This window comes from Halictus rubicundus, chromosome 1, assembly GCF_050948215.1.
Source record: "Halictus rubicundus isolate RS-2024b chromosome 1, iyHalRubi1_principal, whole genome shotgun sequence".
In the NCBI taxonomy this organism is placed as follows: domain Eukaryota; kingdom Metazoa; phylum Arthropoda; class Insecta; order Hymenoptera; family Halictidae; genus Halictus; species Halictus rubicundus.
This window is the reverse complement of record NC_135149.1, coordinates 28082582-28110146: the sequence shown is the minus strand read 5'-3', so window position 1 is coordinate 28110146 and position 27565 is coordinate 28082582. Positions and strand designations below refer to the sequence as shown.

The 27565-nt window shown below is 41.3% G+C and overlaps 1 protein-coding gene across 1 annotated transcript; it reads left to right on the top strand.

Annotated features, from left to right (window-relative positions):
- Positions 1–281: 281 nt before the first annotated feature.
- On the top strand, positions 282–26386 carry LOC143360318 (uncharacterized). Its single transcript, XM_076799039.1, has 4 exons — positions 282–842; positions 22463–22548; positions 23402–23626; positions 25154–26386. The coding sequence occupies exons 2-4, from the start codon at positions 22468–22470 to the stop codon at positions 25826–25828; spliced, it is 981 nt and encodes a 326-aa protein (XP_076655154.1). The 5' UTR covers positions 282–842; positions 22463–22467; the 3' UTR covers positions 25829–26386.
- The last annotated feature ends 1179 nt before the right edge of the window (positions 26387–27565 follow it).

Below are 27565 nucleotides of genomic sequence, written 5' to 3'. Positions count from 1 at the left end.
GACGGCGGTCGTCGTTGGTCGTCGTTGGTGGAGGTAGTCAAAGATCTCTCTTGCTTACCGTTGATCCCTCCCTCTCCTCCGCGGCACGGCTCTCCTCTCTCGGCCGGTCGTGTTCCAGAGAGCCAGTGTATATAATGATCCTTTCTCTTTCTGCCCCGAAGAGCAGTTACCTGGTGGCAACCGGTGGACGAAGAAGGAGAGAGAACGGAACGGGAACGGCGCGGAACCGAACGAAGGTATACGCGTACACTCTCGGAGTAGAAGAAGGAGGAGCTGAAGGAGACTCTCCGGTGTTAGTGGTGGTGTGCTGGTGGAGGTGGAGAGCCGCGAGAGAGGAGAGGAGAGGAGGAGGAGAGAACGGAACACGAGAGATCGGCAGCACAGTTTCGTGTTCAACCTCAGCTCGGTTCGGCTCAGCCTCATATCGGATCTCCCCGAGTGTGTTATTCTCTCTCTCTACGCGAGGCGCAAAACCGCTCCGGAACGGAACAGAGTCGGATAGTCGGCGCGCATTCGCGTTCGCGAATCCGCCTCGAGATATCATCCTCCGCCTCTTCGGGGCCGCGAAACGAGGGCCCCGGAAGAAAAGAAGAAAGATCGGCCAGTGAAAGAGAACAAGAGAAGAGTTCCCCGTTCGCGAATACTCCTCCTCCCCTCCCTACTGTCGCGGGACCCTCGCCGAAGGAAATCCTTGCGGAAAATCCTCGTTCTTTATTTTTTTTTCTCCCCCGAGGTTCGGCGCCCCGATCTCGATCGAGACGGAGGAGATCGTTCCACGGCGTGGTCCTTCGTCGTCCAAGAGTGGTGCGTCGTAGTTCGCGACGTCGCTGACGTACACCGAGGTGAGTGACAGTCTCTTCAGAAAATCCAAGGCTGTGTGTGTGTGTGTGTGTGTGCTGGCAACGAGCGCACGAGATCGTTGCCAGAGTTGCCAGCAACGCGATACGCCGAGACCGCAGACTCCAACCGTTCACCGAGAGCCGATCGCGGTACCGATTGCACACCGATTTTAACGTCGACGGGAACCTGGCTCTCGAGGAGTCTGCGGAACTCCGCCGGGACTCGGGATCATGCTACTCGGACGGGAGGTGTTGCGAGAGATGTTCGGCGATCGTTTCCTTTCGGATCGATCGGGCGAGGTCCGCGATCCGACGGGAAGCTTGCGATCGAACGAAAAAGGTTTGTTTTGGGAGATTAGGCGGCCGCGGGAGGTTTGCGAGGTTTCGTCGTTCGGTTTTAGGCTGTTCGCGAGTTTTATGGGTCGAGATGCTGCAGAAATTCTTTTAGATTTAATGAGATTCCAGATTTTATGGGATCGATGCAGATCTGGGTTGAAAGCAACTGATACATGTTGTCTTATAAAAATGACGAGATTGAATTTATTTGGATTTTGTGCGATAATACATTCTCTCCTAGATATATTTATTTAATCGTTTCCCACGAAAGGACTTTTACTATTTTAGTAATTGTAAAATAAAAAATCTGGAACGGTCGTTTTGATCGGTAGGTTTAGTGTTAGAGTTGATTTTTAGGGAGATCTAGGTTAGGAGGCAAGTTGATGTAGGTTGATAGAAGACAATTATCTGGTCACCGAGTATATGTAGCACAATTAGATTTTTAGGCTTGTTAGTTAGCTGTTCCTTGTGATGGAATTTACGTCCGTGTATGCAGACGTGGATAACTGTTATTCAATTTTTTCTGTTTCTGTAGCAGCGGAGTAAATATTCCTGCTGGCTTTTCAAGACGTCGTATTCGTCAAAGACCGGCCATTTTGGTTCCGATGATTCCGTCGTTAAATGTGCAAAACACTAAATTTTTAAGGTCTCACAGTTGCATCGTCGTTCAGTATTACGAGATACTGACTAGAATCGAAAAAAAACCCTTGAATTGCCGATTGGGTCAAAATGGACCCGGTCAAACGGTTACAGTGTTCACAATTCATCTGTGTTTCAATCAATAAGAGAGATCTTTGGAAACAGCAATGAACTGTCTTCTTCTGGAGCTACACGCTGTCATATTCCACTAGTTTCAAAATGGCTGCCTAGCCTGTACTTTTCACCACCCATTACGGACGACGTATGAACTTCTTATGTAAAATATACACGAGTCTTGTATAGGTTACGCAATTTACGTTACCCGGCATTCATTCCTCGTTTCTCCAACACAATGTGCTCCTCGGTGTCGAATGAATCCAGTGCTAAAAAATCGTAGAAAGACAAGCAATTAAATTTATATGTCCTTTCTACTTCTTCGTCCCAAAGCGAAGTGTAAAAATCATCTTTTAGCATTCGGAAGCATGACGAATTTAAGCATCGCACAGATAGCAATATTCAACTTTATATAGACAGTTCGTCGACTTTTTGAAACTTATTTTTGATATTCTATCTAGATCCATTCCATCCAATCATACAACTGAAATTTTTTAACGGAAACTGAGTCTTCGAAATTCTGGACAAAAATAAACCTGGGCTATTGTATTAAAGCTAAGCATTAAATAATGGTTCTAAAAGAAATTATTAGATTGCATTACTACTACTTTAATTAACTACTTATTCATTTCTTTTAAACCGAAATGTATTGGTATAAAGGAATATTTCTATGCCGTTAATAAAATTCTAGTTTGTTGTCGATATTTTGATAGCCATAAAATGGTCCTCCCTTTTCATCTAAGAAATTCGATGTAACCGGAAAATAAATCATATTGCACGGGGATAAACGCCTGGAATAAGTTTCTGTGGCGTTATTTGGGAATAATAATTTTCGCCCGGACCAAAAGTGTCCGGAAAGGGTTAACAGGCAAACCTGAAGGAGACATATCATCCGAATGATCGAGCCGGTGGTCCAACTGGTATCGGTACAAACTTAACACCAGCTGAGGGCAAGCTCGGCCTGATCACAGGCTGTATAGTGGCGAGACCATGGCGAAAGGGACACGGCCGTCGGACCTTTCTCGGCTAAATAGTCCAGAAGCACCCTATCCCGAAACGTTTTGCCCACTAATCCTAATACCCCGGGACCCTATTCTCGAGTTAATGATAGCTCTTCTTAGACCAACAGCAACACACAGAGAGCCAAGTTCCGAGCTCTGTTGTGGAACGGTTGCGCGGTAGCCAGTGCTCTCGGCATCGGGTCCTTTCTAATGAAGACCTTTCGCGACCGACTCGACTCGACTCGCCACTGTGCGCTTAATTGGCTAATCTCGAAAATATCACGCGAAATCTCCCGCAACCGTATTTCACTCCCCCTGGGCCCAAATGCTCGAATAAAACGAAACTAAACGACTCAAAGATTCGCCCCGCAACACTGTACCGTTAGCCAGGCCCCCGAACGCTCGACCAAACTGATCATCATACAGAGCCTCGCCAAAAATGCTCCGAGACACGCTGCACTCATGCGAGTACAGAAATTTATTCAAACATTGTTATTGTTAACACAATCTGTTCGATGAACTGTCTTATTCGGTACACGGCTTGATTACATTTTCTGATCAAAATCGACTTCTTTTGGGATTGACCGTATTCCTACCAGAAAATTTATGTAATAATTTGTGTAATATTTGCGTAATAAATTTCGTGTAATTTATCAGTAGACTGCGGATTATATGCATTTAGGCCAAAAATGAGGAGGTGTAATTCAAAACAGTAAAAAGATTATAGGAGCTTAACAATGTCGACATACCATTTGTAACGTATACAAATTATTAATGAACAAAATAAATTTTTACTTAGCTCCCATAGATTGCAATTCATGTGTAAATTACACATCGATAATAAAGATAAATAAACATAAAGATCATAATCGAATGATCGATGCGGCGATCATTTATAATGAAGATATATTGCATCTTTATGCAATATATCCGCAGATAAATTATATTGCATACAGATAAATTAATTTATCTTGCATAAAGATCCGCAGTCTGTTTATCAGACAGCGTAAATTGACAATTTAAAGTGACAATCGACTGAATAAATTGTGCAAATGAAGATCATATTTTAATCTGTAAATTTGGGAAACCATAAAAATCTGTTCCAAAAAGGAATTAAAGTGACACCGAGTCTATGAGGCACTAAAGGCACATTGCTTCACAGAAGTGACAAGTATATTGCGCTTTATTATTCATAAGTACAGTGAAATCCCGATATAAGTCACTTGCGCGGTTCCAGCGAGTGACACTTAGACGAAACCTGTGGTTCTCGCCGAGAGTTGCATTTGAAATACACACGGGAAATGTAAGAGTCACTATCCGTGGTGTTGTGGGTAGTCCCAATGACCTTTAAACGCGAGGCTCGCAGTGACTTATATCGGGTAATTCGCTGTACTTTGTCACAGTACGGTGTCCAACGAAATAAATTCCTCTGATGATGACTAAATCAGTTACTTTCCGAAATTCAGAAAACCACCGCGGTCCAAAAGCGGGACGATTTCTTCAGGGTATATCCGAGTGTTTCAGCAGGCTGCACCGCACCTCTTCAGGCAGGTACGCGGTGTCTACGAAAGAGTCGATCTGCCCAGAAATCGAGAGCGTTGTTGACCGTATCGCGTCGACCCGCAAACATCCCGTAATATCATTAACCGGTCTTGTTCCCCGAGGAGTGGTCTGCAGTTAATTACATCTTACGGTGTGCGCTTCTTTTTCGAAGCTGCAGGTAGCCAGGCCTCGGCTGAGCTTCGGCGCGGCTAATGCGGCCGTGTTCGCGCCTCCCGAGTAATTGGGCCGCAGAAAATGGACAATAATACGTCCGGGTTTAATTGGTGTCTTCAACCTCTCATTAAGTCGTTCGGCGGGAACGGCGGCGCGTGGGGATAAAACGAGGAAACCGACGAAATTTTGACACGTCGTGGTCCTCCTCTCCGCGGTTCGTGCCCGGTGTGTGGCCACCGTTGGCGAACTATGAAAAGTCAGAAGGCGGGATACGCAACGGGGAGGTCCCGTGACACTGGACACCGGTGCGGACGGGGTCGAAACCGCCGTGTCATCTCGCCAGGTAACGGGTTATCGGTTACCAGAAAAGATCATTAAACCAGCCAAGTACAAATTGCTGGCACCTTCGAACACCTAGGCGACCGATACCGGCCGTGAAATCGGTCGAGATAAAGCAGACACCGAAAGCCTGTTCCCTTCGGGGGATATCTTGCTCCTTCGGGATCTCTCCACGGCGATCCGGAAGGAGCAGGAAGCTTTCCGAAAGGTCGAAGAAAAATCGGATCGATCGGCCCGCGTCGGGGATCGGACGCGGTTAATTTTATTTCGCTTCTCTTTTTCACGCTGTTCGGCTTCTTCCTCTCTCTCTCTCTCTCTCTCTCTCTCTCTCTCTCTCGCTCTCTTTTGTTTTTCTTGTCGAGAGCTGGCCCGCTGACGCTGAAGTAGCGGGGCCCAGGCTCGAGGAAGACGAAAGGGCCCGTTTTAAAGAGGCGAGCATTAAAAACAACAATGTCATTACATTTTAACGACCTGTTCTTGGGCTCTGCCCTCCCTTTTAAGAACGTTCGTTTGCAGGTATGTGGTCCGCGGCGAGTGAGCCGCGGTCGCCACAACGGCGAACGGCTCTTTAAGCGGCGCACACAACGAGGCTGGCCCCCTTCCGAGGGCGCTCGCCGAGAGAGACCGGGGCTCGATGGAAAATGATTTCTGGCCGACGCGTATCGGCTTCCTGAAATAACATCCTCGAAGCGGCCAGACCAGCGCGGATACTCCGACACGCCACGCTGCTTTGCGAAACTGCATCCCGCCATGTTCTTCTGTTAAACGAACCCCTCCTAGGAAATTGTTTACTGCGGTTTTGTGCAACAAGAACATTCTCAAAGTTGGTTCAAAGAAATGGGAGTCAAATTTTGTTCCTTCTTTAACACTATACCACGGTCAAAGTGACTGGTTTTCTATTTCGCAATTATTGAAATTATAAACACGTTCTCAAATTATTAATTTTACTGCTTTATTTAAGTACATGTTATAGTGAAAATCCGGTCCTAGGAAATTTTTTAGTGCATCTTTGTGCAACGTGAACTTTCTCAAAGTTGGTTAGAAGAAATGGCAGTCAAATTTTGTTCCTTCTTTAACACTATACCACGGTCAAAGTGACTGGTTTTCTACTTCACAATTATTGAAATTATAAACACGTTCTCAAATTATTAAATTTAGTTCTTTATTTCAGCACATGTTATAGTGAAAATCCGGTCCTAGGAAATTTTTTACTGCATCTGTGTGCAAAATGAACATTCTCAAAGTTGGATCAAAGAAATGGGAGTCAAATTTTGTTCCTTCTTTAACACTATACCACGGTCAAAGTGACTGGCTTTCTATTTCGCAATTATTGAAATTATAAACACGTTCTCAAATGATTAACTTTACTGCTTTATTTAAGTACATGTTATGGTGAAAATCCGGTCCTAGGAAATTTTTTACCGCATCTTTGTGCAACATGAACATTCTCAAAGTTGGATCAAAGAAATGGCAGTCTAATTTTGTTCCTTCTTTAACACTATACCACGGTCAAAGTGACCGGTTTTCTATTTCACAATTATTGAAATTGTAAAAACGTTTTCAAATTATTAAATTTACTTCTTTATTTAAGCACATGTTATAGTAAAAATCGTACAAAGTTTAAGTACATTCAATCTTCTCCCTTCTATTTTTACTTTTATATGTTTTGTAGGTTTAGTGTTAATAACAGTGGGAAACAAATTTTGACTTGTTTTTTTGGAGTTTCGATAACCAGTGGGGGATTTTTTCCAGCATTTTCAATCGTCAATCTTCTTTAATTCGTTTTCTATAATGTTCGTCTTGGATCGTAAATCTTCTGTAATATTCATCTCCAATTTGTAAATTTTCTATATTATTCATCTTCAATTTGTAAATTTTCTATAACATTCGTCTTCAACTTGTGAATCTTCTATAATTTGTCATCTTCAATCATAAACGTCAATGAAAAAGAAATGTCCAATTTTTAACTTTAAGAATTTTTTCTGCTCTAACCGTAAAAGTTACAGGAATGATTTTTAACAGTATATAACAGTATAGTGTTTTATAACAGTCTATACATTTAAACATGTTCAAATTAAACAATGTTTATAAGGAAACGCCCTTAAAACACTAATTTTCTTGAGGATTTTTAACCCTCAGCACTCGAATGGTGACTGTAAAATATTTTTTAAATTATTAAATTTGTTTGTATTTAATAAATTACTAAACATTTCAGTATTGTAGGAGTAAATTGCACTATTTTCGTACATATAACACGAAAAATATATATATAGAAGGGAAATATTCTAGGTCGGAAGAAATCGTTTCGTTTTGGGGTTAAAATAGCTTCGAGTGCAAAGGGTTAAAATTTATTCTAACTGCTAGTGGTCTGAGCTAACTCCATCTTTTACACATTTTTTTATTATATACATCTGCCCCGTTAAAAAATATGATCATTTATCTACTGCGAAAAAAGAAGCCTGTTCAAACTGATGAATATACTGCAGATTTTTCAAAATAAAAATATTCTGATTGTACACAAGTTAAGTAAAAATGAACTTTGTCTCTCAAACATTAACACTAAACCTACCACGGTCAAAATGGCCGCATTTATATTTTACAACTACTGAGACCATAAAAATTCATTTATGGAAAATAGTAAAACAAATTTCCTTGTCCAAGCATTTATTCTATTGAAAATTACAGATAATCGCAATAAATTTAGGGTTGCCATTTTTATAAGGCAATATTCACCAGATAATGTTAATGCTTGGTCGGTTTAGTGTTAAGTTTAAAATAATGTAGCAATTTTCTCAAATTCTTCTGCCTCCACAGTTTAGAATTTCACCTACCCATTTATTGTCATAAATGCATAAAATCCTACTTAAGACCGATTTGAAAGAGTAGTCGATTCTCGATCGATTGAGATTACTGACAACTCCGCCAATGTAGAACAAAATTTACAAAACGCACCGCACGCTCTTCTTACGTTCACTGTTACATCGTACTTTCACCAGGCCCCCCGCGCCAAGCGGGAAGAAAACAAACGGCGTCGAAGAAATTAGTATCATCGACGTCGGGGTTCGAGGACCCCTAATCTCTCTCTTTCTCTCTCCCTCTCTCGGGCAGCACGAGGATGATCGAGCGGAAAACGCTGGGGGTGTTGCGCCGTGCGAGTAGGGAGGGGGGCGTCGAAATTTCGGCGGGCTTAAAATTGCGATCTAATCGAGGAGCGAAGAGGGTGCGAAAGCAGCTTAATCCGACACTGGCCGGTGCACGGGGGCCCGGTGTGTGTCCGGGGCCCGTGTCCCCCACCACTATCGAGGGCCCGGCGGGCCTCGCTCCCCACCCCCGGGACACGCCGTGCAGCCTCGCGAAGAATTAGTATGGGCGAAGTAACAAAAGCACGAGGAACAAGTACCTGGGGGGTGTGCGGAGAGTGGCGGCGAAGGAGGAAGAAAAAAAAGGAGCCGAGATGGCGCCACACGTCCAGCGTGTTTTCGGGGCATCCTCCGGTGCTGTTGGCAAACTCCTTTTTTTTTACGGTCGTCTTCTTCCTCTTCTTCTTGCTTCGTTCCCCCCTTTAGGTCCCCTTTCCTCTCTCTCTCTATCACGTCGCTCTGTATCTGGTCTTCTGGGGCTCCTTCTTCGGGATGCGTCGTCTTCTATCTCGCTTTTTCCTTCTCTCCTATATACTATAAGGCCCAACACAGATTCTCTTGCTCTTTCATGGCGCGTTCTACCACCGCGAGTGTGTGTGACCGTTCTTTTATTCGATTTTTCTTCCTCTTTGGAACGGACCCTCACCCTGCGGGGCCCCCTATTAGTTCGGCCACGGCACCGTATTGCGAAAAAAAGAGGAGCGAAGGACGGTCGCAAAATGCGAAATTGGGCTAGACCAAATCGGGAGATAGGGATTTCTCATTAAAACGGGGCGAACGTATTGCGCGCACGGAATTATCCTCTAATCTGGGACCAATGATCGGGCCACCTAGCCGACACGACGGCACCGACCTTCGACTCTCCGCGTCGGGACGCCTAACGGCGGATTTTACACGGACTACCAGGGACTTTTTCCAACCGGGGAGTAAACGGCGTGTAACGTTAATGGGGTTTTGATGGCGCCGCGATTTTCGATTTCAATTTTACCGTGCACACTGTTTCCAGGAATACAAAGCTCCTTTGGCCAATTTGACATTTTCTTCAGACGTTGTGCCTTTTTGGTAATGCTCGTTTTCGTGTGTTCCATTATTCCCAACACTAGGTTCACGGCACTCGCTAAAACGACGCCTTCTACTATTTTTAATTTATGATTATGTATATTATAGATTATATATATTATTTAATTATGATAAATATATATATATATATTATATTGTATGTTTATGTGATAAATATATAATATAATATATATAATAATAATATAATAATATATAATAAATATATAATATAGTATATGTTAGAAAAAAATAGTTAAAAATTTGGATAGACGTATTCTTATTTGTTTCTACAAAGAAATGTAAAATTCTTTCAGTGCTTCATAAATCTAGTGGTAAATACACGCAGGATAATTTTTCTTTCATTTAGTACATTAATTCGATTTTATAATATCACTTCTATTTTTCATTTATGACTACTGAGATTGTAAATATGCATCCACCAGGAAAAAATAAATCAATAAATATATTATTACTATTATTATTATATATTCATGTTATAAATATATAATACAGTATATGTTAGAAAAAAATAGTTAAAAATTTGGATAGATGTACTCTTGTTGGTTTTATAAAGAAACGTAACATTTTTTCAGTGCTCCGTGAATCTAGTGTAAATACACGCAGGATAATTTTTCTTTCATTCAGTACATTAATTCGATTTTATAATATCACTACTATTTTTCATTTATGACTACTGAGATTGTAACTATGCATCCACCAGGCAAAAATAAATCAATAAATATATTATTACTATTATTATTATATATTCATGTTATAAATATATAATACAGTATATGTTAGAAAAAAATAGTTAAAAATTTGGATAGATGTACTCTTGTTGGTTTTATAAAGAAACGTAACATTTTTTCAGTGCTCCGTGAATCTAGTGTAAATACGCGCAGGATAATTTTTCTTTCATTCAGCACATTAATTCGATTTTATAATATCACTACTATTTTTCATTTATGACTACTGAGATTGTAACTATGCATCCACCAGGCAAAAATAAATCAATAAATATATTATTACTATTATTATTATATATTCATGTTATAAATATATAATACAGTATATGTTAGAAAAAAATAGTTAAAAATTTGGATAGATGTACTCTTGTTGGTTTTATAAAGAAACGTAAAATTTTTTCAGTGCTCCGTGAATCTAGTGTAAATACACGCAGGATAATTTTTCTTTCATTCAGTACATTAATTCGATTTTATAATATCACTACTATTTTTCATTTATGACTACTGAGATTGTAAATATGCATCCACCAGGAAAAAATACATCAATAAATATATTATTACTAAATATTATTATTATATATTCATGTTATAAATATATAATACAATATATGTTAGAAAAAAATAGTTAAAAATTTTGATGGATCTTGTTGGTTTTATAAAGAAATGTAAAATTTTTTCAGTGCTCCGTGAATCTAGTGTTAAATACACGCAGGATAATTTTTCTTTCATTCAGTACGTTAATTCGATTTTATATTTTGGGGGCTGCTAAGTTGGAACGCAATAAATTTTTATTTGAAAGTTTAAAGAGCATCTTTTGACAGGTTCGGTGGAAACAGTGTCAGAGTAATTCTCTGTTGTGAGAAGTGTGTTCGAGTCTTTGGACTCGGTCGGCCGGAAAGGAATTCGAAAAAAGAATAATAGTCGGAACGGGTGCAGCGCGTCACGGACGATTCTATCCAGATATGGTTACGCGTAGATAAACCTCGGCGAAGGTGATCGAGCGAGGAGAAACTAGTACATACAGAACGGCGAGTACCACGTGCTCGAACCTGTACCTATTCGCCGACGGTTCTTCCATTGGTCGAACAGCCTCGAACCATCTAGCGTTTCTTCTTCTTCTCTTCCTCCACTCGTCTTCCTTTTCTTCCCTTTCCCCGGCGTCTAAGTACGCCGGCAAAGAGATCATGAAAGTATCTCATGTACCCGGGGCGTCAGGGCCGTACGAACTCTGGTCCGACGGGATCCAACTCCTTCGTCGTTACAGACACATTTACATACATAATACACATCACATTTTTCGTTTCTCGTCACATTAAACAGACTTTTCATCGTGCGGTTGGAACATACCGTATACGTCGTATGTGACAGACTGCGGATCTTTATGCAAAATAAAAATTCTCTACCCGAATTGCAACAGACTGAAGTGAATTTTTTTCTTAATATGTTTAATAGGTTGAAAATAATGTAACAGCATCTTAAAATTTTTCTAATGTTTTCACTGTTTTAGAACACGCCTACCATTTTGAAATAGTAATTTTTTCTTTCTTAATATGCTTATTAGGTTGAAAATAATGTAACAGCATTTTAAAATTGTTCTAATGTCTTTACTGTTTTACAATACGCCCACCATTTTGAAATAGCAATTTTTTTCTTTCTTAATATGCTTATTAGGTTGAAAATAATGTAACAGCTTTTTAAAATTGTTCTAATGTTTTTACAGTTTTAAAATGCGCCTACCATTTTGAAATAGCATTTCTTTTTTTTTTTTTCTTGATATGCTTATTAGGTTGAAAATAATGTAACAGCCTTTTAAAATTGTTCTAATGTCTTTACTGTTTTAAAATACGCCCACCATTTTGAAATAGCAATATTTTTCTTTCTTAATATGCTTATTAGGTTGAAAATAATGTAACAGAATTTCAAAATTTTTCTAATGTTTGTACTGTGTTACCGTACCCGTTTTTGTCATAAATGCATAAAATCCTAGTGATAAAATCATGGAAAAATTTGACGTACTCAGGACACCCGGCTCGCAGTATTACTAATGATACTCTCATCTCTAATTTTCAAAGGCCAGAGAGCCTAAAACCATTCTCTTCTGCAAGTCCGAAAATGTCCAAGATCGTCCTCGTCATTGCATCTGTATAGAAACTTGCTGCCTATAGTACTGAATGGCACAACATACTAGATCATGAGCACATCCAGATGAGTCCGCTGGGAGCCCTAACCTCGCCATAACGAGCAGCTATCCCAGCTCGCCATTATTCATCAGCTCGCAGCCAATACCGGGTTTAATCACCGAGGAATCTCCTCTGGCAGAGTCGTCTCAGCTATTGGATCGTTAAATCATTTTCCTGCCGCCTAATTGATCAGAGAGGAGCAGCACAGGGGGGGGGGGGAGGAGAGAGGCTGGCACCGGCCAGTCGGCGGGCCCCCTAAATCACGGGGCCCGTTGGTCCGCTTTCGCGTTGACTCTCCGGCTGCGTTCTTCACTCGTCCAGTTTCGCCAAACAATAATTCTTCTTCCGGGCCGGCGCGGGCCCGGGTGGAAAGTCCGGGTGAAATATGAATTCCTATTAGTCGCTTCCTGGAACCGTGGGGCCCCGTGTGTTTGGGCCCCACCACGCACACCTCCTTCTCCTCCTCCTCCCCTACTCTCCTCTTCATCTGTCGAGGTGTTAAGCTCGACGAGGACCGATTTAATCCCCGGTGCTTTTTAAATGGGTCCCGCGGGATGGGCGACGTTGAAGCGAGACCAACGGGCCCAAGGGGTCCGTGGCGTGCACAGATCCGCGGCGCCCTTTGTGCCGGCCCGCCTAGGCCCGAGGGCGCGTCAAATTTGGTTGAAAATCAAATTAATCTCGCGGCTGGGCGCAGGACCCTCTCCCGTCTCGCTCGCTAAAGGCTACCACCTTCTCTTTCTCTTTCTCTTTCTCTTTCCCCTCTTTCTTTCTTTCTTTCTTTCGTGATCGGACCCCTCTTTCTCGCTAGGCGATTCTCTCCCCGCTCTCTTTCCTTTCTCTCGTTGGTTCCTCTGGGCCCCGTCGGTCCCTCTTCGTTTCTCGTGCCCTCGACGACACGAGCAAATCGAAGGAACGGGACTGAGAGGAAGAAGACAGAGAAGGAGGTGGACCGGAGGTCCTCCACGCCACCGACACGGACCCAGAGGCGAGAAGAGAAGGTGGCGCAGCAACAAAGAGCTTTGGACTTCTGGCTGCGACCCCGCCAGGGCCGTATTTATCTGGCACGACGATTAACGCCGCGCCGCGCGACTTTCCTCCCAACGGCCACGCTTAACCCCTCACCTTCTTCTGGATGATTGCGAGCTCACCTCCTGTCCGATCATTGCGAATGTCCGTACCCGATTTTTGGAGACCTCGAAATATTTTTAATAGGTGTACGGGACCCGTCAAAATGACGGGTTCTTATATTTTTCATTTACGATTATTGAGATTGCGAAGATCCATCTACGTGGAATTACTCAACAAACTTATTTCCTTAGGTATATATTATTTAAAAAATGGCTGAAAACTTGGATAGACACATTCTTCTTATTTTTATAAAGTAATGTAAAGTACTCACTCTTAATGGTGCGTAAACCTAGTGTTAAAGACACAGCGCTTTTTGTACGAGAAAAATGTCCACGCTTGTGAAACGGGAGACAATTTTTAAAGGCGTGATTAGGCAAGAGATTGTTCTGGCTCCATGAAAAATATTTAGTTGTGTGTAAAGTGTCTGGAAGTATTGAATCTGGAATTATTAAATATTGTAACTTGCAGTGGCGCCTCAGAGTTAAGTCATTTGAGTTAGTATACTGCGGATTTTATGCGTTTACAACAAAAATGGGTAAATATTATTTCAAACAGCGAAGACACTGAAATAATTTAAGAATATAAATACATATCGTACGACTTCTTAGGAGCACTGAAAAGAGAAATAAATTCGTGTTTGGTTCCTACATCTTGCAATTAATGCAAACAATTTTCCTTCTGCAAAGACACTGAATTTGCTTTTTTTAAAAACTAGGTTGAATTTGCTTTGTGAGCGTCCATCGTTAACGAAACGAACTTTTGGGCCAACCTAATTAATTCTGTAGGGAAAGTGTGTCTATAATTTCTGTATAAAAGGTTTTATAGTCTGCTTCCCTAAAAGTTGACAATTTTTTAATACCTGTGAAGGTATATTCAATATTTTTATAATTTAAATACATAATATATCATTTATAATTTATATTTGTTCTTTAAATTAAAATTTAAGTCATTTACAATTTAAATTTAATTAATTTGTAATTTAAATTTAAATTTCTCGATTTGAGTTGTAATATTATTTTTTGGTCTGAAAGCAGAAGTCCAATATGAAGAATGAGCAGGTTATGTACAGTAGAGTTGAGAAATCGATGTGGAGAAGTGTAGATATTGTGGGACAGTTTCGCCAGTGAACGGGGATAGGTGTCAGAGGGACGTTGACGTTAACTAATAGCATCTTGCACCTGCCGTAAATTAGCCTAAACACACGATAGTCAGCAAATTAGAGCTCTCAGCTGATTCTTGTTGAATCACCCTGTACGTGCCAGCGAAGGGGAGGTGTGTGCGGTTATACGGGCCCGGCGCGGCGGCCGCCCATCTCATTTCCACGAGCGGAGATTTGAATGACCGAGTAGGACACTACAGGGACGTACTTAATCCGGATGAGTTTCACGACTTACAAGTACCACTTCATCCGGGCTGTCTAAACCACGATCCCCCGGCTCCTTCACAATCTACACCGAGCCCGAAAACGCCTTAAACAAACCGAACAAACTTCGTCAAACATGCTTATTTATTATTCTTTTTCCGAACATAGAATACTTTCGATTCTCTAAAGACTACCTAGTAAAATTAAAACCACGATTCCCTGGCTTTTTCACAATCTACATAGAGCCCGAACAAGCCTTAAACAAACCGAACAAACTTCGTCAAACATGCTTATTTGTTATTCTCTTTCCGAACATAGAATACTTTCGATTCTCTAAAGACTTCTTACTAAAATTAAAATCACTATCCACTGGCTTCTTCAGAATCTACACAGAGCCCGAACACGTCTTAAACAAACCGAACAAACTTCGTCAAACATGCTTATTTATTATTCTTTTTCCGAACATAGAATACTTTCGATTCTCTAACGACTTCTTAGTAAAATTAAAATCACTATCCACTGGCTTCTTCAGAATCTACACTGAGCCCGAACAAGCGTTAAACAAACCGAACAAACTTCGTCAAACATGCTTATTTATTATTCTTTTTCCGAACATGGAATACTTTCGATTCTCTAAAGACTTCCTAGTAAAATTAAAATCACTATCCCCTGGCTTTTCTTCAGAATCTACACAGAGCCCGAAGAAGCGTTAAACAAACCGAACAAACTTCGTCAAACATGCTTATTTATTATTCTTTTTCCGAACATGGAATACTTTCGATTCTCTAAAGACTTCCTAGTAAAATTAAAATCACTATCCCCTGGCTCCTTCACAATCTACACCGAGCCCTAAAACGCCTTAAACAAACCGAACAAACTTCGTCAAACATGCTTATTTATTATTCTTTTTCCGAACATAGAATACTTTCGATTCTCTAAAGACTTCCTAGTAAAATTAAAACCACGATTCCCTGCCTTCTTCAGAATCTACACAGAGCCCGAACACGCCTTAAACAAACCGAACAAACTTCGTCAAACATGCTTATTTATTATTCTTTTTCCGAACATAGAATACTTTCGATTCTCTAAAGACTTCCTAGTAAAATTAAAACCATGATTCCCTGCCTTCTTCAGAATCTACACAGAGCCCGAACACGCCTTAAACAAACCGAACAAACTTCGTCAAACATGCTTATTTATTATTCTTTTTCCGAACATAGAATACTTTCGATTCTCTAAAGACTTCCTAGTAAAATTAAAACCACGATTCCCTGGCTTCTTCACAATCTACACAGAGCCTGATCACGTCTTAAACAAACCGAACAAACTTCGTCAAACATGCTTATTTATTATTCTTTTTCCGAACATAGAATACTTTCGATTCTCTAAAGACTTCCTAGTAAAATTAAAACCACGATTCCCTGGCTTCTTCAGAATCTACACCGAGCCTGATCACGTCTTAAACAAACCGAACAAACTTCGTTTAACCACGTTTTTGTTTATTATTCTTTTTCCGAACATAGAATACTTTCGATTCTCTAAAGACTTCTTCGTAAAACTAATGTCAGAATATTGACGACATCAGAGCAATACCTTCAATTCTAGTTTAATTATGTACATAACAAAATACCGGGAGATATTGTCCACTTTCTTCTTCATTTATGGCTCCAATACTGAATCTAGTTTTCTAAGGAAATCTAATTCTCTAGTCGTTCCAAAACAGTGCCAATTAATTTAAAAAAATGTTTACAATTAAGTATCGAATCTAATAAGCCGTTTCGTATTTGAAATTTCGGAATTTGATCATTTCTAAAGCAGTGGCGGCTCGTAGCTGAAACTAGCCCCTAGCACTCGAATGGCGACTGTAAGGCACCACTAAAAATTGCTGTATTGCATTATTCAAAATACCTTTTACATTATTAAATTTGTTTGCATCTAATAAATTACTAAACGTTTCAGTATTGCACGAGTAAATTGCACCATTTTTGTATTTATACCACGAAAGAAAAGAGGAATTATTCTAGGTCGGAAGAAATGTTTCGTTTTGGAGTTAAAATAGCTTCGAGTGCAAAGGGTTAGTGGGGGTGGTCCCCGGAAAATTTCAGCTTTCTATGTGCGCATGCGCAGAACAGTCATTCACCACGTCGCTGGAACTGTGAAACGCACAGCTCCATAAAAAGATTTTTAAGCGCGTTTGACGTGTATAACAAAACTGTATTGCGGGGCGGTTACACATGGAATAAAAATGTAATTCCTCCTCATTTTGCTTTACTTTTTTCGTAAAATTAATAATAGCGGCATCTGGCCTGCGTTTGACGTGTACATTCGTCATTGCTCGATTTTAATTCCGCGCCGTGAGGGATTTCTAAAATTAAATTCATCAAATAGAATTAATATCAAATAGAAATAAGGGGTGCTGCAGTTCCACAGTGCCTCTACATTATTCATCAAAGCAAGCACCATTCTAACCACCACATGCTATCAATGAATTACAATTCGAATGCCTCTGCATTTATACTCTTCCATTTATCAAGAAAATTACTGTAAATTACTGATTCCAGTTTCAATCTTTCCTTAGAGTTTCCGCCAAGTCCAAGTTTCGTCCTCAATTCTCCAAGGTCCTCCGTGGAAATCGACGGGCCCCAAAGATCCCCGAACTCAGACACCCAAAGCAGTCACGAAACAACCCTCTAACGCGGCATCCCTTATCCGAGGTCGCGTCCCCGCGGAGAAAGGTCCCGGTTCCCTTATCATCTCGGTTATCAAGGGGGTGTATCCTCGATCCTCTCGATCCGTGATCGGGTTTCGTGGTCGCGGCGGCTTCCGTGCTTCTTGGAACTCGGAATAAGAAACGTCGGGGCGAGGAGAAGCGGGGACGAGGAGTGTACCCCAAGAGGGCCGCGTGAGAATAAAAGTAGAACGGGCGGCCAGGACGCGGAGAGAAGAAAAAGGTTCCACGAACGAAGTGGCGCGGGATGGAACAGTCGAAGAAAAGGCCGGTGGAACCGTTTGGAAGAAGGCCCGCAGGGGCGAGAAAGAGAGGAAGGAAGGAAGGAAGGAAGGAGAAGGACGACGGTGAAGGAGGGATCTTGGAATTGAAATGCATCGGAGGGGAACGAAAAGTTGATCCTCTCCTTGGAAATACCGGGGACCAATTGTCCGGGGAGGGACGAGATTCCTTCTGTTGTCAGGAATCCAACTCGCGAGTCCAACGACAAAGTGAATTCCTGAAGGGCTGAAAACGGAGGATGCACGAAACGGGTCCACGCACACACACACACACACATAGAATGAGAGAAAGAGAAGGGGGGAGGGGATAGCCGAGAGCAGAGAAACGGATCCATCCGATGGGCTTTCGCCGAGACGAAAAAACGGCCGGTGCGCCTCGTAATTGGAACCTGCACATCCTTTTACCTTGTCGTGCCTGCCACTTGTTCGACGGTGATCGTCCCGAAGGATCAAGAAAGATCGTACGATGAGATTGACGCTTTTTTCTCCGTCGCCATCGATCCGACCTACCCCGGGACCTCGCCCCCTAACTTCTGCCCCGTTTCGCTTCTTCATTTTGCCAAGCTCGTTTTCTCCGTCGCTCGTTAATTCCTCTTCCGAGGGCTCGTTCCCTCTATACCGAATTATTGCTTCATTACCGATCGCCCCGGGAAAATAGAAACAAAGGGACCGATAGTGGGAGACGGATGTGCCGATCGAGGAAGTGACGGGGACCGGTGGTTGCTGGGTAATTGGTGGAGATTCTTCCTTTTTCTTTCCGGCCGAGAGATAAACATTCGAGGATGGTCCCGGGGGCTCTTCCTTTTTCCTTCTGGCGGAGAGATAAAGATTTCAAGGTGTTTCTAGAGGAACTTTTTGTTTCTGTTGCGAAGGGGAGTGGTGGACAAAAGGTTTTATTACCAGGTTATTACAGGGAATTTGAATTTCTTTCTCTTCGATATTTCTATGTTCCCGTTAAACCATTTGCATCGTTAGCGTATACGAAAGATAAGATTGCAATATTGCATAAATGAGGATGGTCTACATTTCGAACATTTATTATGATATGTAAAGGTCAACCCGACGTAAACAACGCGCAATCTTTGCTGAAACACGCAAGTTTTAACGTGATTATTCTTGCTCAAGGTCGTTTCAAGGTCAAAAAGGTGGTATCCACTAAATTCAGTTTTTTATTGTCTATCATGCTATCGTAAAAAAATATACTATTCCATTTAAAAAAACATCGGTGACCTTGAAATTTCATTAAAAAACACGACATAAACAATTTTTTTCTTCACCATTATATTGTCCCCCTGCAATAGTGTCACTTTGTCCTCTGAAGTTTTCTGACAGGTCTGTAAATACGAAAGATATTTAGGTGTTCCCATTTATGTGGGTCACCCTGTATATACGCTCAATTTTCCTGGTCACTATCACCGGAGCGTATGTACCTTGGAATAATTATTGTCACTGAATTCTTAATGAAAGGGACTATCGTTGTAGGTGTTTAAAAACGGATGGTTCCATTAAAAAAAGTCAAGGTGACCTTGATATCTCTAAAAAAATGACATAAAAACAAAATTTCTTTTTTGGCATCGGGTCAGCCCCATTATACCATTCAACTTTGTCCTTACCATATTTTACGTATCTTTAGAAACGACAAAGATATTTGAGGTGCAAACGTTAGGTGACTCACCCTGTATACGCTCAATTTATTTTTTCTTATAATGCTGCAATATGAAGTTCTTTTACTCGTAGTCATTTTTCTACTTAAACATAATAAAACAAAAAGTTTGCTGATAAATGCAAATGTATTGTTGGTATTGTAAATGCAAAATGTGTTGTCAAGGCAAATGTACGTATCGGTATTATGTTGTAAATGGGTTAATGCTTTCGAATATTTGACGTTCGGACGGAGGGAATTCAATACGAGTTCCAGGAATTTTTTGGATTTTCCGAAAGCTTAGAACAGTCAAAAAACAACAGCCCCTTATTTGTTTCAATTCCGTTGCGATTAGCATTAATTGCGCCCAAATATCTTGAATATTCCAGTAGAAGTATGATCCCAAGAAGAACCAGAAAATTCCGGAGAAAATGGACGCGTTTTATCCTCCCACACCTACATACATAACCTATAAAATTCATAACCTATAAAATCATCGGAAATCAAAAGAGCACACGAGAAACCCGTACCAAAAATCCCCAAAAAAGTCTACTCCGACCCCGGTAAAAATCCTCGGAGGGAACAGAAGTCGCCCGAGCTCTCTCTCTCGGCAACCGATTTCCGAAAAATCAGCAGCGGCGGCCATAATTTATTCGCGGCGCAACAGCGATCATTCCGAAAGCAACAAGCCGGCAGCGTCGTTTTTCCGTCGTCGTGGTCGTGTCGGCACGAGGGAAGCCTGACACATCGCCGGAAGGAGGTGCATCGCGTATTCAAGCCTCGTACCCTAAATCCGACGCTATTTATGGTCGGGACATCCACGAGAAAGTCTCCTGTTTCCCGGTGATCCCGAGGGGCGGCGGGGAATTCCGTTATCTCGGAATCTCGGCGACTTTAAAACTCGAGCATATCCCCGGCTCCTCGTCGTCGGCGGAATCGGGGAATCGGCTTGACGATTTATGAATGAAGCGCCGATACCGGCCGCCTCTTCCCCCCCCCCCCCCCCGGCCTCCCATCTTCCTGGGCCCCTCTATTAACCCTGTGTTCCATGGGACCGGGCCCCGTCGCGTTTACGAGCCCCCTATGCGCACGCACCGGTGCGGCGGGCTCTCGCTTTAAACAAAATTCACGCGACGAACGCGACGAAAAAAGGAAGAGCCGACAGCCCCGAAACGGCACCACGACAAATCCCGGTGACGTAATTTCAGACGGTCGTCGAACCGGGGATCGCGGGGCAACGAGGGGCCCATGGGGACTGCCATGGGCCGTCTGTAATGTACAGATATTTTTTTGGGGGAAATCTTACCGAATATACTGTGATTTTAGGAATTGACAACATCCCTTGAACTGATAAGGTGCCATTATTTGAGAAGCTAAAAATTAACTTTAGGGTGCTAGGAAAATTGTGAAAATTGGTGTGATTGTGGAGAGTTAGTGGAGTAATTTATCAGTAATATACAGCCGTTTTTTGTTTTGAGTATACCGTGGTTTTAGGGGATGAAGTCGTCCCTTGAACAGGTCGCACAATCAAAGTGCCATTATTTGAGAAGCTAAAAATTAATTTTAGGGTGTTAGGAATTGTGAAAATTGGTGTGATAGTAGTGGGATAGTAGAGTGATTTATCAGTAACATACAGCTATTTTTTGTTTTGGATGTACTGTGATTTTAGGGGATGAAGTCATCCCTTGAACAGGTTGCACAAACAAGGTGTCATTATTTGAGGAGCTAAAAATTAATTTAGGGTGCTAGGAAAATTGTGAAAATTGGTGTAACAGGGGAGGGGTACTAGAATGATTTATCAGTAATATACAGCTATTTTTTGTTTTGAATATACTGTGATTTTATCAACTGACAACATCCCTTGAACAGATTGCACAAACAAGGTGTCATTATTTGAGAAGCTAAAATTTAATTTTTGGGGTGTTAGGAAAATTGTGAAAATTGGTGTGATAGTGGAGGGATGATAGGGTGATTTATCAGTAATATACAGCTATTTTTTGTTTTGAATATACTGTGATTTTATCAACTGACAACATCCCTTGAACAGATTGCACAAACAAGGTGTCATTATTTGAGAAGCTAAAATTTAATTTTAGGGTGTTAGGAAAATTGTGAAAATTGGTGTGATAGTGGAGGGATGATAGGGTGATTTATCAGTAATATACAGCTATTTTTTGTTTTGAATATACTCTGATTTTGGGGGATGATGTCGCCCCTTGAACAGGTAGCACAATCAAAGTGCCATTATTTGAGAAGCTAAAAATGAATTTTAGGGTGTTAGGAAAATTGTGAAAATTGGTGTGATTGTGGAGGGGTAGTAGAGTGATTTATCAGTAATATACAGCTATTTTTTGTTTTGACTACAATGTGGTTTTAGGGGATGAAGTCGGTCCTTGAACAGGTTGCTCAATCAAAGTGCCATTATTTGAGAAGCTAAAAATTAATTTTAGGGTGTTAGGAAAATTGTGAAAATTGGTGTGATTGTCGAGGTGTGGTAGAGTGATTTATCATGACTGTGTAGCTATTTTTTGTTTTGAGTATACTGTGATTTGATGGGATGAAGTCGCCCCTTGAACAGGTTGCATAATCAAAGTGTCATTACTTGAGGACCTAAAAGTTAATTCAGGGTGCTAGGAAAATTGTAAAAATTGGTGTGACAGTGGAGAGGTACTAGACTGATTTATCAGTAATATATAGCTATTTTTCGTTTTGAATATACTGTGATTTGATGGCATGAATTCGCCCCTTGAACAGGTAGCACAATGAAAGTGCCATTATTTGAGAAGAAATTAATTCGAGGATGTTAGAAAAATTGTTAGCATTAGTGTGATGGTACGGGGATAGTAGAGTGATCCATTCGAAGTCATAGGGTTAAGATGGAGAGTAGGAAGAATGAGCGCGTACTTATTAAAATTTTCATGCGAATCACAACAGTACGCATAGCAACGCGACAAGCCCGTCGCTATTGCGACTTTCATTCATCCGTGGAGGGGGCCAAGAGGCCGTCGACTTTGCACACGTGCACGCAACACGCCTCGCCTCGGAATTGCAATCGCGAAATTCCATGGTGGGCTCGTTCTCCGGCGGTTTTAACCACACGGAGAAAGTTTTGGTCCCGCGGACTTTTCTTACCTGGCAACTATTTCACAGCGACCTGTCGATCAGTTGGAAAGATTCGGATACCCTCTCTCTCTTTGCATTGTTTCAGGGATCATGGGATCGACGTGTCATCTGACGGTGGCGATCCTGCTGCTCGTCCAGTCGACCCTTCTTCTTGCGCACCGAGAGCACAAGGTTTATCCGATCATCTCCTTCGATATATATATTTTTTTCCCCCTTTTGTTTTATGTTCCCTCTAAAAAGGGGACCGTGTCTGCTTAACAATCTGAGGGAACCGTGACCGACGGAAATTTTTTCTGGAAAACCTAATGAACCATTCTTCGGAAGAAGAACCTCATTTGAAAGTACATTTATTGGACATGTTGTAGGAATTTTTTGGTTGCAGTATCCTGAAGAAACGTCTGAACACTAGCTCCTTCTCTGAAGTAAAAGGATCATCAGAAGACTGTGGGTTTTATGCATTAATGACAAAACTGAATAAAGCTGAATAGGTGCAGCATCAATGTACTAGTGTCAGCTTATGAAAATTATTCAAAGAAGACCTTTACCTTTAAACCTTGATGTTTATACATTTTATTTTTCATAAAGATTGACTAATTAAACTCAGTTGATAAAGGATTTTATTTAGTGGGCACGCGAGGGATAATTTTCAATGAAAATTCCTTTTTTAATCCACGAGTAGGTATCCTGTGAAACAACTAACATTTCAAATAAATAAAATTTTTCATAAACTCTATCCATTAAATAAAATATTAAGAGAATCTTCAAAAAATCGTACAGCACCTTCAACAAAAGACCAATGGAGAGAAAAAATTATTATTTGGCCGTTCTTAAAAATCTTGCAACAAAAAAATTACCACAAGCAGTCCAACATATGTACCTCTTAATGAAGTATTCGTTTGACAAGAAAGCCCATTGGTTTTATCAGACAAAATTTCGAAAGGTCACGGTTCGTTCGGGTTGTCGGCTAAGCACGTCCTAGACCCCTTAATGGGGGATGACACTCAACATGACGGTTCGTTTCAAGGTCCACAACATAGTGCTCTACCCCGACAAGCACAGCTGGTGCAAGACGACCCCCATCAAGCAGGTAGTCACATGGCCGCAGTGTTCCTCGAAGGAGCTGGACAACAATGTGTGCGTCGGCGCTTGTTTCTCGTACATGGTGCCCCATAGCGAGCCGTCCGCGCCCGGAGACCTCATCAGACCATACTGCGACTCGTGTCAGCCCCTCGACAGCGTCTGGCACACGGTAAATTAACGAGCGGGCGACAAACACCCTGTCACAACCCCTCGTGTCCACCGTTTAAACCTGTTTAGCTACCACGAAAATATTTGATAACGTTATCTCCCATTTCCACGGTCACTCTGCTTGTCCCATCACGTACCTGTCCCTTCAAATACTTTTTAATCTAAACAACTCCCCATTCCGTTCAGATTTTCTTATTTATACTACATCGTCGTATCGATCAATCATTTTTCAATTTTTATATTACACTGTAGAATTTTTAGTTTGATTTAATATTAATTCTGCCGTGTTCCTCGGGTTTTTCTTGACCCATTCACATTTTTTTGTTCCTTAATCTCATCACAATTGTATAATATCTTTGCATCTAGACAAATCCTGACTTTACTAAATATTTTCTCGATATATGTCAACAACACGGGTCTTTCGTGTCATGTTTACACTCCTCGGCGTGCGAGGCTGCTCATGCTTCTTGGCCCCTCACGGGGTATACCCCGCGGCAGTGGGGATAATTCCGCGACGTTTACCATCCAGGCCTTGGCGACATATATAGAGAAATCACTGTATTACTGTCAACTGAACTGTTTTTACACAGTGTAGAATTTTTGATTGATTTACTGTCAACCCTGCTGCGTTCTTCGGGTCTTCCTGGACCCATCCACATCTTCTTATGCTTTAATCTTGTCACTATTGTGTAATATCTTTTGATCGGATCAAATCCTCCTTTTATTAAAAATTTTCTATTTCACTGTGAACATGTTCAAACAATTCTATACACCGTGTAGAATTTTTCATTTGACCCACCACTGACCCTGCAGCGTTCTATGGGTCTTCCTGGACCCATCCACTTCTTCTTATGCTTTAATCTTGTCACTATTGTGTAATATTTTTTGATCGGATCAAATCCTCATTTTATTAAAGATTTTCTATTTCACTGTACATTGTGAACATGTTCAAACATTTTATACACCGTGTAGAATTTTTCATTTGACCCACCACTGACCCTGCAGCGTTCTATGGGTCTTCCTGGACCCATCCACTTCTTCTTATGCTTTAATCTTGTCACTATTGAGTAATATTTTTTGATCGGATCAAATCCTCATTTTATTAAACATTTTCTATTTCACTGTACATTCTGAACATGTTCACACATTTTATACACCGTGTAGAATTTTTCATTTGACCCACCACTGACCCTGCAGCGTTCTATGGGTCTTCCTGGACCCATCCACTTCTTCTTATGCTTTAATCTTGTCACTATTGTGTAATATTTTTTAATCGGATCAAATCCTCATTTTATTAAAGATTTTCTATTTCACTGTACATTGTGAACATGTTCAAACATTTTATACACCGTGTAGAATTTTTCATTTGACCCACCACTGACCCTGGTGCATTCTATGGGTCTTGCTTGACCCAGCCACATTTTTCTTCTTCAATCCCACCACAATTGCCTAACATCTTCCAATTCAATCATCATCCCACTTCATCAAAGACATGCCCAGTTGCTGACACACCTCGTCGTAATTCCAGGTGACGCTGGACTGCAAGGATGAAGAGAACAATCCGATCACGATGCAGAAGAAGGTCCAGATCATCACGAACTGTTCCTGCAGCTCCTGCATGGAGACGTCCCGGATCAAACCGGACTACAACACCCTGCTGCAGAGCCTGACCGAGGAGAACCTGGACAAGAACGTGAACATAGTGCACGAAACGCCTGATCTTCTACTGAACCCTAACCTGAACGCCTCGAAGAACACGACGAGGGACGGCGTGAAGGCTGACGAGCGTTTCCTGCAGCTGTACAAGCAGTTCAAGGACTCGGAGAAGTCGGACGAATTGGCTGCGGACTTGTTGCCGAAGGAGTTGTTCTCGAAGTCCGGGGAGGAGATCGACCTGGAGCAGTTGAGGGAGTTGTTGAAGAAGTATGGCCAGGAGGAGGAGAAACAGCACACGCATCAGCATCAGCATCAGCACCAGTCGACCGGGAAACAACAGCAGCAACAACAGCAACAACAACAACAGCAGCATCACTCGACGACGACGGTCTTGCACCGGGGACCCCATCATTCCATGGTGTTGGACTCGGACGTGAAGGAGAAGATCGATGTGGAGCCGCATTATCTTCATCCTGCAGTCGCCGGACAAGAGATCAGCTACCACGACAACGTCCTCGTCGACAAGGACAAGAAGAAGGACTTCTGAGCTGATTGGAAACGTCATCGGCTTGGATCGTTGTGCACCACGTGTTAGGATCGTTTTTTTTTTTTTTTTGTAACGTTTAGGATCGTTAATTCAGCCTAGTCCAGTCCGCAGTCGATTCGGTTCAGTAATTGAGGTTCCATTGTTTTCTATTCTGTCATGTTAGTAAAGGATGATGCTTTCTATGGTATTGTTTTATTTTGGAAAAATTGTTTTATGTCGATGAAGAGCAACGGTGGTAAAAACTGTTCGATCGGATTCGCTTGGATTGGACACTGGGAGTTATTGAAAGAGAGAGAGAGAGATGAAATTCTAATATATATTTAATTATTATTATTATTATTAATTATTATTATTATTAATTAACTATTTAACGTACTCGCGCGTTTAATAAATGAAGATTCGTTCGTCTGTAATTACCCCCATCCCTTAACTCTCGCAATTTTATCAGAGGACGTCCGTAGGCGTTCAACCTTCTTTTTTTTTATCTTGTTGACTACTTTCAGAAGTATACACTGTATCCATTGTCTCGTAGAGAATAAAGGAAGTGTCGGCACGATATCTAATTTCTTTCCGTGTGTATTGTAAAAAGAGTTTCTTCCAATTGGAAAATTACAAATGCACCACAATTTTTTCTTGAACAAAAACGGACGAAGCGTTACGCTAGAATTTTTTTTAAATCGAAACATTTCAATATGGACCACACTTTATTATTTCGAAGTGCCAAATAAAAATGACTGGAAATTAAAATCGCAGAACCTCTCAGCTCAAGTTCCAAAGAATTCCTCAATCCTCTGATCTGAAATCCCAAGATCCTGCAAACAACGCCCCAAGAATCACCATAAACTTCCGCCAGAATGCTTTGAAACCTAATCCCGAGGCACAACAGGTTACGTGCGCGACATGATCAACACGGATCACGCTACGCCGGTCCCACGGGACCGACATCAAACTTTCCATTCAGGCGGCGTCAGTCCACGAAAACCGACACTAGGCTTTTCGTTTAGGCGACGCGTCGGTCGACTCGGAAAGGTGACCTCTGTTTATACACAAACTTGCGGTTACGCGCAGCGCGAACGGGAAGTTCATATACACAAGCTCCGCGTTTAGCGTGTTAACAGGATACGAAAATTGATAAACGGGCAATCGAGTTTTCTCGATCGCCGGAAGAAAGACGCTCGATCCGCAAAACAGAATATCACTTTGTCAGATTAGATAAGCATCTCCTAACGAGTCATCATTGACTACCGTTTAATTTAAGAAATGAAATTCCCAGAGACCAAAAATAACAATTGTTTTAAAATTTTCTACGGCAAAAATCATTGATAAAAAGTCGAATATTATTGAAATGTAAGGATAATCCACACAAAATATAAAGAAAAAAAGTCGAACAACAAAATGATTAAAAAATATCGATTTTTATGCTTTTTGGTTACAAATAACGGTTATTAGTGTCCAAAAAATTGGATCCTCCTCGACAACTGTTATCCATGAAGAAAAACTGAGCGATCGAGATTAACTTCTCTCATTGATAACTGTCATGAGCGATCGAAATGAATTTCTCTCATTGATAACTGTTATAAGCGATCGAAATGAATTTCTCTCAACGACAACATTTACCAACAAGAGAAAAAATGTTACTTATAATCCTTATTTGTAACCAATACGATTTTAGTCGACGAAATACTTGCTTATTTTTTTTTGTTTTTTTATTGAACAGTTGTAACCTCCGATGAGAGG